General features: G+C 41.4%; 1 protein-coding gene across 2 annotated transcripts in view; it reads right to left on the reverse strand.

Moving 5' to 3' along the window:
• Positions 1-15132, reverse strand: part of zhx2a (zinc fingers and homeoboxes 2a) — a 23568-nt gene extending 8436 nt beyond the window's left edge. For both annotated transcript variants that reach the window (XM_079240354.1, XM_079240353.1), the window contains exons 1-3: positions 15006-15132; positions 2043-2528; positions 1112-1831 (exon numbers count right to left, since the gene is read on the reverse strand). In XM_079240354.1, coding sequence (XP_079096480.1) covers positions 1112-1831; positions 2043-2141 — 819 coding nt within the window. In that variant the 5' untranslated portion in view covers positions 2142-2528; positions 15006-15132. The remainder of the gene's footprint in view (positions 1-1111; positions 1832-2042; positions 2529-15005) is intronic.
• Positions 15133-15756: the final 624 nt, after the last annotated feature.

Raw genomic sequence — 15756 nt, forward strand, 5'->3', positions numbered from 1 at the left:
AGAAGCAAACAATGCTGTCATCTATGTGAAAAGGGTAATAAGGCCATTTCCACACTATTTTGAGTCCATTATCTTAGAGTTCACGTGTAAAACAGTCAAGACAGTTACCAGTATCTTAACCAGTCTAATAAGAGCAGGTTTTCAGATCATGTAACGCTCAGAGAAAACAAGTGACATCAGCGGATAAATAAATATATGAATGAACAAGTACGGCTTGTTTAAAACAAAAATAAAGCAAGGCAAGAAAGCTTATGATAGCAAAGTTGAACAAATCACAATACTTCTGAAACAATGTCGTCTGGACTGACAAGACTGAAGTGGAAATGTTTGGACAGAAATGCAGCTCATAGTAGCTGTTGAGCACAGTGGAGGAGGGATGATGATGCGGGCTTGTTTTGCAGCCCCAGTATCTCGACACCTTGCAGTAACTGAATCAACCATTAACCCCTCCGTGTACCAACACATCCTAGGGTCATATGTGAAGCTGTCTGTCTGACTAGTAAAGCTCGGTCCAGTCTGGATCATGCAACAGGACAAAAACTCCAAACAGCAGCAGATCTATAACAGAATGACTGATAGAGAAAAGATTCATTGTGTTGCAATGTCCAAGTTAAAATCCAGCTCTTAACCTGATTAAAGTGCTGTGGTGGGACTTTTAGAGAGATACAGCTTACAGAAGTGTCAAGTCTCAATGAACTGAAGAAACAATGAGAAGCAGCGCAAGCCAAAATTCTTCCACGAGAGACTGACAACATGCCAAAAAACATCCCAAAAAAAGTAGCTTGTAGGCAATTTAACAAGCTACCAAATCATGATTTTTCTTTTGTCTTATATAATGGCTCAAGGTAAAATGTGATATATTTTACATCTAATCTTTTTTAGACCCCTTCTTAAGACCCAGTAAAGGCCACACGTTCCTTTAACATGGGCATTTATTTAAAGCCTAGAACTAAAAATGAGAACTAGAACTTTTTCACTCTGTTAAAACATAGCAGCAGTGTAATCATCTCATCTAATTCTAGTCTAAAAGCATTTTTAAAAAGAAAATCTTCATCTTTAATTTAACAGGAACAATACATAAAAGAAGACTTCTTCCTCCAGTGCATCCTACCTGGGTATAGTTTAGAGGCTGCTGTAAGGAAGGCATGATATGAGAAAGGCTGTCTGCTTTGAGGAGAGTCGACTCTGGGATGATGACAGTCCCGTTCACATTGACCGCTGTGATTGGTTGCTTGGCGAGATCAGGGGCCAGTTTACCCAGCTGAGATTCTGTCCGTTTGTTATCTGTTGACATTATTTTTGGTTTACTCACTTTGACGGCCGTGGCTTTGCTCAGAGGCACAGCTCCCAGTTCGTCATTTTTGCCAGTAACGGCACCTGACGTGTTATAAATAACCGCATTGCTGCTGCAGCCTTCAATAGTCTGTTCTAGGATTGTCTGATTGTTCATTTTGATGCGTTTGAACTTGAAGTTGGTCTCGCCAGGGTGACATCGCTCATTGTGTTCTGTCAGGGTGTCAAACTTTTTTGTGTTGAAGTTACAGACGGCGCACAGGTATAGGGGGTTGAGGATGACATTTGGATGGTTGGCGTCCACATGCTCTTTGAAAGTGTTGAGATTCTGCGTGGAGAAAGGGCAGTATTTGCACTCATAGCCTCCCTGCTGTCTACGTTGTGGTTTGGAAGGGTCTGGTGGCTCAGTTGCTGGTTTATCGGGGGCAGTGGGGGGTTCAGAGATCTTCCTTGTTAGATCCAAGTCCATGGATGGCTCTGCTTGAGTAGAGAGCTCTGCATTCATGGTTCCCCCCTGAATAGGGTCTTCCGTTGTTGTCTGACAGATGGCAACAAGACAAAAGGTACAAGTCATTAGATATTGAGTTTTCAAATTATTGAAAAAGCATTTTAAGTCAAATTTAGGCCCCAAACTTTCTGCATTACAAAGAAAAGTTCTCACAAATCAGTCACTTTTGAGTTACAGGATGGAACCGTCAATCCAGGAACGACCATGCCTGACCGTTAAAAAAAAACAACATTAACAGTACCTCCATGTTTTCTAATTCTTCTGTGTCACCATCCAACTCCACCATGGTCTGCTCTGGTCGGATCATACAGGGAGTGGAGGCCTTACGTCGACTGGACATGATGATAGTAGATTCTAGTGGACAGCAACCCTTGCTACGTGCTTGTCCTTGGGCGGGGATGTAGTAAAGGAGGCTCTTGCTGTGGCTGAAAGTCCCGCGATGCAGGACTACAGAGATAAGATGGTGTGATGTGCTGAAAAACCGCCAGGAATACTGACCGCAGATACACGTCCAGGCTTTTAGGGGTGTTTTAGAAAGCTCTGGAGAATTTCTGGGATTGGACTCAGCAGCCGCAAGGTTGGAACAGCTCTGATAAGATTAGTGATGAGAGAGAAAAGAAAGCAGTGGGAGATGAGGGTCTGGTTGTTGTGTAGTGTAGGCTGCATTCGCTGACAGTGTCAGCTCCAGCGCTGGCTTGCCTCCTGGAACTTCATTGCTGGACAATTCCTGGATGGGAGACAAAGAGAGAGGACTAAGTCTAATATTAATACTTATTCATTATTATTAATGGATGTTTTTTTTCCTCTTAGTGTACATGTTCAATGCATTCTATTGCAAAAATAATAAATATCCACGCATATTTAAATCTAGTCAGTTTTTCAATTTTAAATGTTGCGTATATATAAAAATATATATATATTAATATGTTCTTTTAAGTGCCTTTGAGAGGTATTACATATCACAGCAATCACTACAAAGGTTCAGTTCTAATGTTTTAAACAACCCAACAATGCTGCAGCTTCATTTGCACCAAGCAACAACCTCAAAATGGCAGAGCCAGCTGCTGGCCAGCAACCAAAAATGGCTTAAAATGAAAGAAAATGGTGTTTGACAACCGCTACGAACACAGCAGGCAGTCTTTGGGTGTTCTAAAGACAGAAAAACAAGAATAAACTAACATGCTTTGTAGGAAATACTATATACACAAGAAAATCACTGACAGATTAACGACTGTTTTGCTGGAAGAGGGCGTTAAAAATAAAACTAAAGGCTTTCTTATATCAATCACATTTATCACATCAGAAATTTACTGTTTCTGCTTGAAAAAATAAATATTTCTGTTATTTAGTGTTTAAAAAAAAAAAAAATTGCTAAGTTAATTTCATATAGTCTGCAGACCTACCAACACAGACTCGTAACATGGTTTGGTAATATAGCCGATATGCAAATGTATGCATTTAACAAGTCAGTAAGACAAGTTGTTCTGTGAAATATTGACTAATCATTTGTCAGACTCTCTTGCAAAGTGTGAACAGAAAGACAAACTAGAGAGAAATCAGCTCCAGACACATGTCTTTAAAAGCCAAGAGCTGCTTTATTAGGTTAGCAGGAACCGACAGCTCATCAAGAGGGAACAAAAAAAGAAGACTGAGAAAAAAAAACCCTAGGAAGAGTGAGATGAGGAAACTTTTCTCAGTTAATATTGAAGGCTAATGAGAGGAGGCGAAGAGACCAGGCTTATCTGACTGAAAAAGTCCATTGATATTCTGGAGGCCTCATGCAGAAGCTTTACACTCATATTCACATGAGTACTAATCAAATGAGTCCATGCAGCAGTGCTGCTCTTCTGTCAGGACATAATGAGGTTCTATAAAACCAAGTAAGCACAGAGGACTAGTCCTCGTCTAAATTAAAATCCAATGCACACATCAGTGGCTTAATATGTCAGTAAACACGAGCAGAAGAACTTCAGCCAACTAAGTCAAGTTGTTCACATATCCAAGTGTCACATCTGGATCTCAACAGCTGCTACATGTATCCAACATCACTGAAGCCTCATAGGCGTGAATGCCGTCATCCATTAGCCGACTCATCGTCCCGAGGTATCCCAACTCCTCAAACAACCCACTGAGGCATCATTAGAATGCAGCCTCATTACCATGGTGTCGCTATAGCAACAGTGGACGTAGAGCTGTAGTAAAGTGGCAGCTACATCCATGACACTGGCAGAGGCTGTGGATAGACCTAACCTGCCTGTATGTGGGATTCCATGTGCTTGATGTCTTTTAGAGGAAAAAAAACCCCCCAGGAATTTAAAGTGCATGAAATAAACAAAATAAATAAATACAGTGCTGAAATACTGACTGGGTGAGTGTTTTGGTAGAGTGGGAAATCCTCGTGGTGCCACTGCACCAAGGAGAATTTTACTTTTGGATCCTGAATAGATTTTAAACATCGGAGCACACATGGTATAAATGTGATGGTATAGTAGCTCCTAAAGGTTTTCCTCAGAGGATGACATCAGATGCTGGTTTGCATAGTAAAAGGACAAAAAAAAGGGCCTGAGGGGTCACTGAACCAATTAATAAACTTCACACAACATGTCATGTTTTAAGTAGGGATGTGACAATACGATTTTGTCCCAATTCGATTCCGATTGTTTGGGTGGAGATGTGATTTAAATTGAGATTCTTACAACTCTTCAATATTGCTGATTTTTGTAGATTAAAAACAAATAAGATGTACAAAACTTTCTTTTGCTTGTTATTATTCTTGATTACAATGAGGAAAAATACGTAATAGTAGCAAGACCATCATTCTGATTCTACAATGCCCAGGAAGACAAGTAAAAACATCAATAAAAGCAATAAAAATGACAAAAATTTTATAATGGATTATTTTTATTTATTTGAAAAAAAAGAAAAGAAAAAAGATTTTAAAAAAATGTTAAAAAAAAAAAAAAAAAAAAAAATCAATTTTAAAATTAAATTTTCCCACCCCTATTTTTAAGCATCTCAATGACAACGGACTGAATTTTATCATGCAGATGATACATGCAATTAATAATTATAAGGATGCAGTATAAATTCATATATTTAAAAAAAAAGTTAATAAAAACTTCCAAATAAGTTTGTAAAGAGGCTTCCAGGCACACGGATTAAAATCGCGATCGTCACACGTCCTTGAAAGGAGAAATCCTTTGGGTCTGAGCTGTGTAAGTATTTGACTATAAGCATTTCAGCTGCCTGAGCTTTCCACAAAAACATCCACTTTCTCCTGATAAACAAAAATTTTAATTAATTGCAGACTCAAACTTGAGCTCTGCTCATGACCCAGGTCGAACTGTCAGACTCCCACCTGTTCCATTAGAGTGTCTAACCTCATCAGACGGTGTGTGCAGAGCGAGCTCTGTGCAGGAGCCACAAACTCCCTACTGTCTGGATGCTCATTAAACTTGTATGAATACTCAGCCTGGCAGCCTCTTGCTTGGCCGTCTGTCAGTCTGTGCTTTCCTGTTGTTTGGCTGGCTGACTGGTGCATTGTAATAGCAGAACCATGCTTCTGAAAGAAAATCGTGTTCTGCTACAAAAGGCTGTGAATACATTTATCAGACCTGACAGTAATATGTTTAAGCTATACACTGGCCATATTGGAGAGAGCAGCCGCGATCAATACGAATGCTGCGTTCCACTGAGTCGATCTAATATGTGAAGACAGACCGATGATCTGATATGTCAGAAACATAATAAGGCTATAGGAAGGACATGTATCCAAATAGTAGTCAAAAGCAAAGGACATAGATGAGCCAGATACAAACGCGCTCATTTCAGCTCCTAATTCGCATAGTGTAGCAGGTCATACGAGGGTCTCAGATTTCCCTACAGCTGGGTCTTTTTATAGAACATATTCTAATAGGAAAACATTCATTACAACCTGTCATTACCCATGGCACCTGGTTAGATTAGTTAAGGTTTCCAAGGAAAAATAAAAATTACCGGCAGACTGATCTGGAGTACAGAGCATCTTTCAAGGCCAAGTCACCAAGACCACACTGAGCAAATTGGTGGCGTTAGTTGGGTCCAATGTAGTTGATGGAGACAGAATAAGGCAGGAGAAATTACTGTAGTGACACAACAAACTGAATGCCAGATTTAACAAGCATGCGGTCACAAACACAAAGGCATATGAATGGCAACCTCTCCGGCTCCCGCCACTTGAAGCCATGCATGAAGTACAATGCAGTCGGTCACACTGCAGCTCGAAAATAATAAGCCACAAGCGAGAAAACGGCACAACCCAAGCTTCATCAACGCTGACCCTTACCATGACATGTCTTTGCTTTTACTAGAGCAAACAACATCTTTAAAAAGAAAAACTTAACTACACAGATTGAGTGTACACCCTTTTTTTTTTTATATATATATATATTTTTTTTTAGCTGGCTTTGCTATATGAGGCGTGTTCCTCCATTTCAGTCTTCTTGTTTCCACTGCTTTATCCCTTCTGACGGCTTGAACCACAAGTCAGCCATTGCAGTGTGGAGAACAATGCGTGTGTCGGACTTGTGCGGGTGAGGAGAAGCACCACCACTAATGCAACGTGTCCCAGCAGGAGGGAAATGATGGAGGCAGAATTTTGGACTGTCGCAGAATTAATTTAAATCTCATCATGCTGCTCCTCTGGAGCAAAGCAAAGTGCTGCACTGTGCTTGAGTGCTTGGCATGTTCTGCATAGCAACAGAGCAAAGCTACTTTTTCTGGCCTGGTTAGAGAACTACATGTACATCGGTGATGAAAATGAGCGTTTTGTAACCACAGAAACTTAAACCACGTTGCTTTATATTTAATGTCAGGGGCAAAAGAAAGCTCTTAAATTATCAGATACAATGCCTCACTAGGTGTTAAATTAAGGTAAAAATAACCAGAGATTAAGGAAGATACAATATATTCTAATTGTCATCATTTACTTGACACTAAAAAAGCAAATAAAAAAAGGCAGAGGCAGTCCATTAAGGCATAAGTAAAACCTTACTACTTCCACATGAATGACAGGCTGAGTAGCAGCAAGGTGCTGACATTTATAAGTGATTGACTTACTAATCAGCAAGTGTGACCAACTTCATTAGACATAAAAGCAGTTTATTTGTGAGAACCATTTAGGTGTGTGTTAACACAATGCCAAGGAAAGACATCCGCAATAATCTTAAAGAAGCAAATGTTGCCGTCCATCTATATGAGAAGGGCTGTTAGGCCATTTATAGGTTTGAAAAATACCACGCAAGAGCTACATCTCAGACTCTACAGGCCTACACATTTATACATAGCTCTGTTCTGCCTCTCACAGCTCCAACAGATACATTTACAGTGCATGTTTTAGCCTCCTGCTGCCACTTTGTGACAAAAATGTGCAACAGTCTGAGCTGTGGGTTTTCTCTTGGCTGTTTCAGCATCATTGTTGGTGCTTTAGTTTTGCTCTGCTACAAAAAAAAAACCAAACAAACAAAAAAAAACAGTATAAAAATCTGCTTTTTGACAGGCTGAAACTAAGTGTTATATAGCAAACACTGTCCAGTTTAACTGCCGTCTTTGCTTTTCACCAGTTTTTCTTTGATATTTCTCCTTCTGAATACTTTGTCCTCTTTGTTATGAATAAGATGCTGACCAGAGTCACGTCCCATACTAACTTTCAGCCAATCAGCATTCGACTCATGACTGCAAATCTGTCTGCACTGAAGAAGAGTGAAGTTCGCAGGAGCTGAGAGCACGACAGATGGGAAGAAACTGTCTAAAGTTGTTGATCAAACTAAGATGAAAGTGTTTTTTTTTGCTCACAATACAGCAATCTGCTTGGGAACACTGAGTCCTAGCTTGTGTTACTTACTGCTCATGCCACAGATACAAACATAGTTTCAGACACGGCATTAGTGCTGCTAGCTCAAGGCATGAAGCAGAGTCTGAGCCTCAGCTATCGATTTGGCATCAAACCTTACAGGACCTGCAACTGCACCGTGATGCAGGACACCTCATACACTTATAGAACCACTACTAAGAGCTCTTCTGGCAGCAGTGAAGTGACCTAAACAAATGGGTAGGTTGTTTATTTAATCAACATGACAGTAAGAGGTCTGAGAATTTCTTGAGGTCAAATCAAAATCAGCTTTTTTTTCGACAAGTTACCAAACCTTTAATGATTTGCGTTGGAAAACAAGCCTGATCACCACGGCTGTGGCCATATTCAGTTGGCCTGTATACAGTTTACTGGAAACAGACACCACTGCTTTTGATCGACACTCAAGTTTTCTTCCATTTCATTCAGTTTGCACAACACTGAACACACACTTCTTCCACTGCCATACCCATCTCCTTGCTGTACCGCCATACACACAAAGGGCGAGCTATAAAAATATCCAAGTGTCACCCACTCTGTGGCTGATGGTTGTGTTACTATGGTAATACTGTAACCAACAAAAAGCGTGTGCGAGCGTGTGTTTCCACTCAGGAGCAGAAACCCTGCAGAGGTCTGTCAGCGTCACGACGTCAGTGATGTTTGAAATCCCCGTCAACTTTTGCTTTTCTTCAGAAACATGGCTGACAGATACTTGAGGTTATATGAATCAGGAACAAACAAGACTGAACCCTACTTTAATACATAAGCCAGGATACATCAACATATATTAACACCACTTATAAAAAGCACTGAGGATTTCCTAAACAATCACCAAGCTGTGAGCACTGCAGCTCCACAATGTTGCCTACATTACGCAAGGATCTGATACCCATGTTGTGCAACACCAAGCCGTCTCAGATAGTCTTGTTGCTGCAGCCCCTCCTTTAATGTCGCCATATTATTTGATACAGGACTAAAAATCTGATGTCGGGCATACAGAGTTCAGCCTCAGCAAAGAAATACTGGATTATTCTTCTTGGACACATTCATTTGGTTTCCTTTAGAAAGGCCCTCTCTCCACTTGGTTTTGTGAAGGCATTTCCATCCCACCCTTGTCCAAAAGGACCACTCCTCCTCAAGCCCCACATTCTTCTTATTCATTCTTCCCGGCAGCTTTGTACAAAGCCAATCAGCCATATTGAAAGCACTGTTCCTCTCGGAGCGGTACCATTTTTAAGAATTAAAACTACTCGAAATGCTTTGGTATGTTGAATTTGGAAATGTGATATTTAAGTTTCAGCATGTGGACAAGGGAAAAGACGATACTATGCCTTACTGGAAACCCGCAAATAAGTGTTTTTCCAAACCACAGTTGTTGGTTTGGACACTAATCTGGTAATTATCAGACTGTATTGCAAATGCGATGTTATAGATGTGTATTGTCTGGAGGAGAGTCCATCGACTAGAACCTGGAGAGCACTTTGTGTTTTCCACGTGTCTCTGCCCTCGTCCAATGCGGCTGGATTTCCCACCTGTCAATCTTTGCCTTCCCTGCAGTGGGTGTGGCTTGTGAATCGTCTCCAACATTTCCCTCATTGGTCTCAGGCTGGCAGGAGGGATGAGACTGAGCTCTACCACTGGCTGACACGGTGCAGTGCAGAGGGCCTTGTAGAAAGCTCTCCTTCCTCCTCCCTCCTTCCCCCAACCCCCAAAATTAAAATTCAGAGGACACAGAGGGATGGGACTATGGTAGCTAGCCTAAATGCGTGCTCAGGCATGAGTGGCCTACATGAAGTACGCACGCCCTGAGTGCATGAAACTACCTTCAACTTTCATAAATTGACTGTGAAGCTCAGCATTTAGTTTAGCAAGCAGCAGAAGTTGGATAACACTGCGGCGGCTGTGAGAAACGAGACCTCTGGCTCACTGGATGATGCACACTGGGTAGTTTAACACGTGCTTACGCATGCAGAAGCACACTGCTGTGCAAATTGCTTGCACCCATACACTTAAATAATAATCAATGCAGCAATGAAGCAGTGAGGTCTTTAATAAAATACAGTGATCCACTGCTGATGAAGTGACTTTGTACAGAAACCAAAGTAGCGCCTGTGTGAGCAACTTCGCATCCACAAAACACACCTATGCTCGGTCGTCTCCTGTTTCTCTTCCACACCGCTCAGACATTCTGACTGTAGTGTCTCCTTTCTTTTCTTTGTCACCTTCTTGGTCTCACCTTTACTCCAGTTAGAATTTCCAAGATGTTAGGTTCCACATATGTACTTTTAGATCATTCTTGTTATCTGGGATTTTTTTTTTTTTAATCCAATAAGGTCTTGATGTAAAGCAGCTGAAGCACAACTTTAAGTTCACCGTAAGAGACGAGGATTAGATGTGAGAACTCCCAAGGTCATTATACGCAAGAACGCTGTCACCTTCTCTGTGTTTTTCCCTGGAAATGTTGCTGCTCTGATGGAGGTTTTCCAGGAAAGAAACAGCAGATCAAAGTCATTTAGGCTGAAAATTGACACCAGCAAGGAGAAGTGCTTTAACAGGTTAACGCACATAAGGAGCCTTCATATTTTCACCTCTACCTTTCCAACTTCATCGCTCCTAGGATGAGCCACTTGAATGCTTCCTCACCGTTCTCTCTTAGCTATAACACCTTCTCTCAATCACAGCTCCCTCCTCTGTCCAGCTTTCTGTGAACTCCTCTCCGCTTCTTCTACAGTTTCCTCCATCACGCTCTCCTGCTGAGCCCTTCCTACAGGTGATGAGCTCATCTATGCGGTTGCCTTGGTCACCTAACAACACGTCTGAGAAGCCAGCGGAGGCTCAGCAGAGAAGTATCCAGAAACAGTGGAACAAAGCGTTGTGTAGATGGACGTTGGTGATGTCATCACAGAGCCCAGCTGAACAAGACAGGCCGTGATGACAACAACCTCCATCCTCCAACCCATGATGACTCACTTCACTGTTTCACCAAGAGAATGGACGGCCATTATGCAGTTCAGGGCTGGATGTGGAGAAATGATGTGCAGTCAGGAAAAGCTGGATCAAAGTTAGAAATAAAACATAATTAAATGTACATCTAATTATTATCATCCTCATAAGCATCATTATTTAGGTTTTAGATGATCATTATGTGTATTATCAAACTGTAAAACTAACTGTTGGCTGTGAAGCCGTCACTTTTTATCAGCAGAACCACTGCAGAGCTATTTATAATTATAATGGAAAAATAAATATATCTGGAGCCGAACTACTGAGCAGCTGCCAATTATATGGGAGTTACTATTCGCTCAAACTGGAAACCAATATAAACAGAATGACCGACTCTAAATATCAAAGAAAGGCATTTTCCTCATTAACAGGCATGTGGAGAATCTGACAGACACATGGATTTATTTTTCTGTATTTGAGCCATTGATGCTGCATCGTGCTGACTGTCAACCAATCACATATGCTGACAGTTTGTGGAACAATCCGCCTCAATCTGGTTGCTCTCGTGTGATCTAATTCACAGTTTGATCTCAAACACGCGGAACAAACAGCTGGTTGAATTTGTATTTATGGTTTCCTTGTGTCTGAACAAGGAGATTATAATAAGCTAAACATAAAAAAAGACAAAAACATGAAACATGAAAACAAAAAATGAAAAAACTGGTGTTCTTCCTAAAGACGTGGAGGGAGACATATCCGGGTCCCATGTGATCAGACCAAACTGTCAGGAGCTCCTTGTGAAAGCTGACATGTAGGTTTGAATAAAAACCAACTCATTTAGGGGCTTATCAGCTGAATGATTCACTTTACGTTGTAAATGCATGACACTGTTTAAAAAAAAAAAAAAAAGCCATTACATTTAAAAATTTCCTATAAAATCCAGAGATGATGACCCAAAAACTCAATACAGTGTGATGCTCACTGGTAAGTTTTACAAGTTTACTAACCTGCAGCAGCAACAAACACACAGGAGTGCTGATGTTGATATGAAATGTATTAATCAGCCCTGTGATGGACTGATGGCCTATTTAGGGTCTTCTCTGCCTCTCGTCTAGTAGCCACTGTGATAGGCTCCACTTAGCCTAGATCTTGCATCCTACCAGTGCACTGAGCTACCAGTCCAATGTTGACTCTTGTTCTATCCCTCTCTCTTTCTTTTCCACTCTTCGTCTGATATTGTCCTCATGGGCGTCTTTGATGATGAATCAGTCATGGTGCATGTGGCCGTGTGTTGACATCCAGGTGCTGGCGCGTGATGCTGCAGCATAAAGTGAAACTCAGCTGTACTCAAATGAACGGCTCGTTGTGCAGAACCTGACAGGCTGTTCAGGTGTGTTGGAGCAGGAAAGCATCTATAACCTGCAGAACAATAATCCTGACTACTGACAGCACAGATTATTAAAGAGTACAAATGGGAAAATGTTGCTAACTGGAAGAACAATTTAACATTCACTAAACTCTTCATCCTATTGTCAATAGGATCAGTGTAGATTTCCACACTGTAGAAAGTAGCCTTGATACTTTCTGCTTACTGACTGAGTGACAGATGTCACTTGGTATCTAATTACTAGTCTGATGACACCAACGATATAATACTCATCTAGAGATCATCATGGGATTTTTCTTTTTCAAAACATGGGATGCAAAATACTGTAAAATTACTCTGGTTTTTATTTAACAGCTTGCATTTGGACTCTGAACAAATCTGTCTAAACACAACAATCTATGTGTTTGTTTTCCTCCAGTTTCTCTGTTAAGATTATGCCACCAACTCTTGATGCTCTAAGATCTAAATAAATGTGACAGACTGAGTCTTGTTCATTTTCCACCATCTGACTACAATAAACGAAATAATGCCTGTAGGTACAAACAGAGCAGATCACTTCACAGCGGGTGTTTCGACGGTGACATTCTGAGAGGGCACACTACGCCAAGAAAAACTGCATGGTTAGGCAAAAATGGGGGAAATTGACACTTAAACAAGAGATGATTTATCGACTATGTTAGAAACAACAATTGTCAACATTACTGTCAATAACCCAATCATTTTAAATATCATTTGTTCTTGATACATGCTATGATATTCACTCAAATACGGTTTCTCACGTCCATGTATTAATCTAATTTCTAAAGCAACACTCACATAACAGGCTGAATAAAATAAAATATAGTTAATGAGTTAAAGCAGCTCAAACCAAGCAGTAAAAACAGTAATCTGGACACAAACATATTTTTAAAGATATTCTTCTCTAGAGTCGATATGTGTTATGCAAAACTTGTTTGTAGACGCACATGTTAAACGTTAGCAAGGCACATGAAAAAATAAATAAATAAAAGGAAAGAAAAATCTTGGCAACTCGGTCTGTGTGCGATTTATAATGCGATGATGTGCTTTTCATCAACAGAAGCAGGTACATGCTTTGATGGCTCAGCCACCAATAAAAGCGATCCCTCTGTCAGCCCAAATTGCATAACATCATCTGTGATTTGGCAGATCAGAAGTGGAAACCATGTGAAGAACAAACATCAGCCAAATTTCTCTTCACATGGAAAGAGCAAGAGTTCAGGCCTTGGTGAGCGGAGCCAAGTTTATACCCAGAGGAATTACGGGTAGGGGGCTGAAAGGAGGGTTAACTGCACTGTGATCAAAATCACTTTACATCTTTTCTGTTTTGTTCTTTTTTTCCCTCTATCAGTGGGGTGGAACAAGATAAGGGGGGGGTGATGACTATCATAAAATGTAGAAATACAGAATAACAAATCACCTTAAGATTGAGAACAGTCTAATAAAACATATTTCCCAAGATGAAGACGATGACTGGATTAAAGATGTGAAAACTACAAACTTTAAATCGATCACTCGGTGACAGCATCAAGAACATATCTGAAAATTAAATTCTCTGACTACAATAACTAAAAGCCAGCACACGACAGATAAACCAGCACTACCACCACCTATTTAACAAATAAGCTTCGCTACCAACCTGAGATCTGGCTGCTTCTTCACATTTTTAATTTGTATTCTTCACAACATGAGTCATTGGAATAATTATTTATGTGCTGCTGTGGAAATTAATCCAAGCTGACGGCCCACACGTTTCTCAAATTAATAAATAAATACATTAACAAATGAATTAACAAAGAAAATCAAACAAATCGTTGGGTTTCGGGAGAGTAAATGCCCTTCTTACTGGAAGTTCAGTGAGTCTTAAGTGAGTCAGAAGAAATGCTGACACACACTCATAATAACCCTACCAGTGCTGTTTGTTATGATAGAAAATGCGAGAACAAATAAGCCAGTACAAATAACTCATAGTGTAAAAGCAAGTTTATAATCTATGAATGTAAACACACGACAGGCATTGTCTTAACATGAATATAACACCCCTCAGTAACTTTACAAGTGTTATCTTATGCTGTGTGAAGTGTGTCACCGGGTACATTAAGGACACACTTCCCTCCTGACTGCCGAGGAGGACCACACAGGCTGTAAACAGTTTGGGGCGCAAGGTTTATGACCAAAGTTGATATTCTTCATATAATAATAGTAATATAAACAATATAAAAAATAAAAAGAAACAGAAAAACCACGCCTGGCTTTTTCAGCAGTCCCTGGCCCACTGCAATGGACGGACCGACGCTACAGCAGTCTGCATGCAGTAAGAACCGCGGTTTCGGAGGGGAGGAGGCATCACCAGAGGTAACGTTACGCCTACATCGCAGAGTCGCTCAAATCAAAGTCTATAAACAACGTCGGACTCTGAAAGTTGCTCTCAAGCCTCCCTGCAGCTGAATGAGAGCGGCTGCTCCGACGGAGGTGCCGACGTGATCGGTCGTTTCCACCGGCCAGCCCGAGATGTGACCGAGGGGCGCAGAAAAAGCACTCTCCCCAAATGTTCCCCCTCTCGCCATCGACGTAACAACATGTCGGCAAAGACGGCCATGTTTTGCTGGTTATGTCGACACGGGGAGGAGGAAAAGTAGACACGATGTTTATTCTCTCCGTCTTCCGTCGACTCGGCCTCATAAGATCAAAGTGAAACTTGCACGCGCGAGTGAAAACGTCCAATTAACAAGTTGGCGGACACATTGTGTCAGCACGCAGGTGTAAACGGCAGGGGCAGGCAAAGTTCATGCGGCTAGACAAGTTAAAATATTTATACAGAGGCGTGGAGGAGGAAGAGCGAGCCACGAGAGGCACAAACAAACTACATGCAGCTTTAACTTGAGACTTTTTAAAAAAAAAAGAAAAAATGGGGGTAACCGTGGCGAGTCGTGTGACAAAACATAAGAAGAGTTTTACGGATTTCTTACCTGCCCACCGCTCAGACGCGACGTTCAGGTGCTGCAGTACAGTCCCACTGCGACTGCCAAACCAATAAGAAAACACTGAAGGGCTTTTTAAACACTCTCGTGGCGACCCAATAACCGAGAAGACAACAGGCGACAGGGAAGAAAAAAAAATTGGCGATCACAAGGAGGATCTACGCCAAAAGCCACATGATCGCCGACGTCAGAGTACGTATTTGCATGTCGTACCGAAGCGCCGGTATCCGTCCAAAGCGGCTCCATGGTGCTACAGCCGTGAAAAGTTGGGCGGCAGGATGAGGAAAGTAATCCAACTCTCCGTCCAAATAACAGGAGAGATGCTACTGTCTCTGCGACGCATGCCTGCTGCTCTGGAAATGAATGAACTGCGTCTTCTTGCTGTCATGTTGATGCCTGCCTGCCTCTCTCAGCTCATTGAATATGAAAGCATGAGAAGGGGCGTTTGTTACCGCTAAGGTCCCACCTTTTACCAGTAGCCCCGCCCACCCCAGTTTCTCTGCCTCTATGTAGTGCATGTGCATGTGATGCGAGAGTCTGCTGCAGTGCTTCCTCGGCTGGAGGCTGTCCGAGTCTTTGCAGCAGAAGAAACCTCGTACACCTCTGTCTCTGCTTCAACGCAATAGAAAACACGCTGACGTCAGAATCTATAAGGGTTAGAGTGAGGTCAGCTGCTGATGAAACTGACATGAAATGAATAAGACTCACAACAGTGACCTCAACTGGATAAATTTACGAA

This window comes from Telmatherina bonti, assembly GCF_933228915.1.
Source record: "Telmatherina bonti genome assembly, chromosome: 5".
In the NCBI taxonomy this organism is placed as follows: domain Eukaryota; kingdom Metazoa; phylum Chordata; class Actinopteri; order Atheriniformes; family Telmatherinidae; genus Telmatherina; species Telmatherina bonti.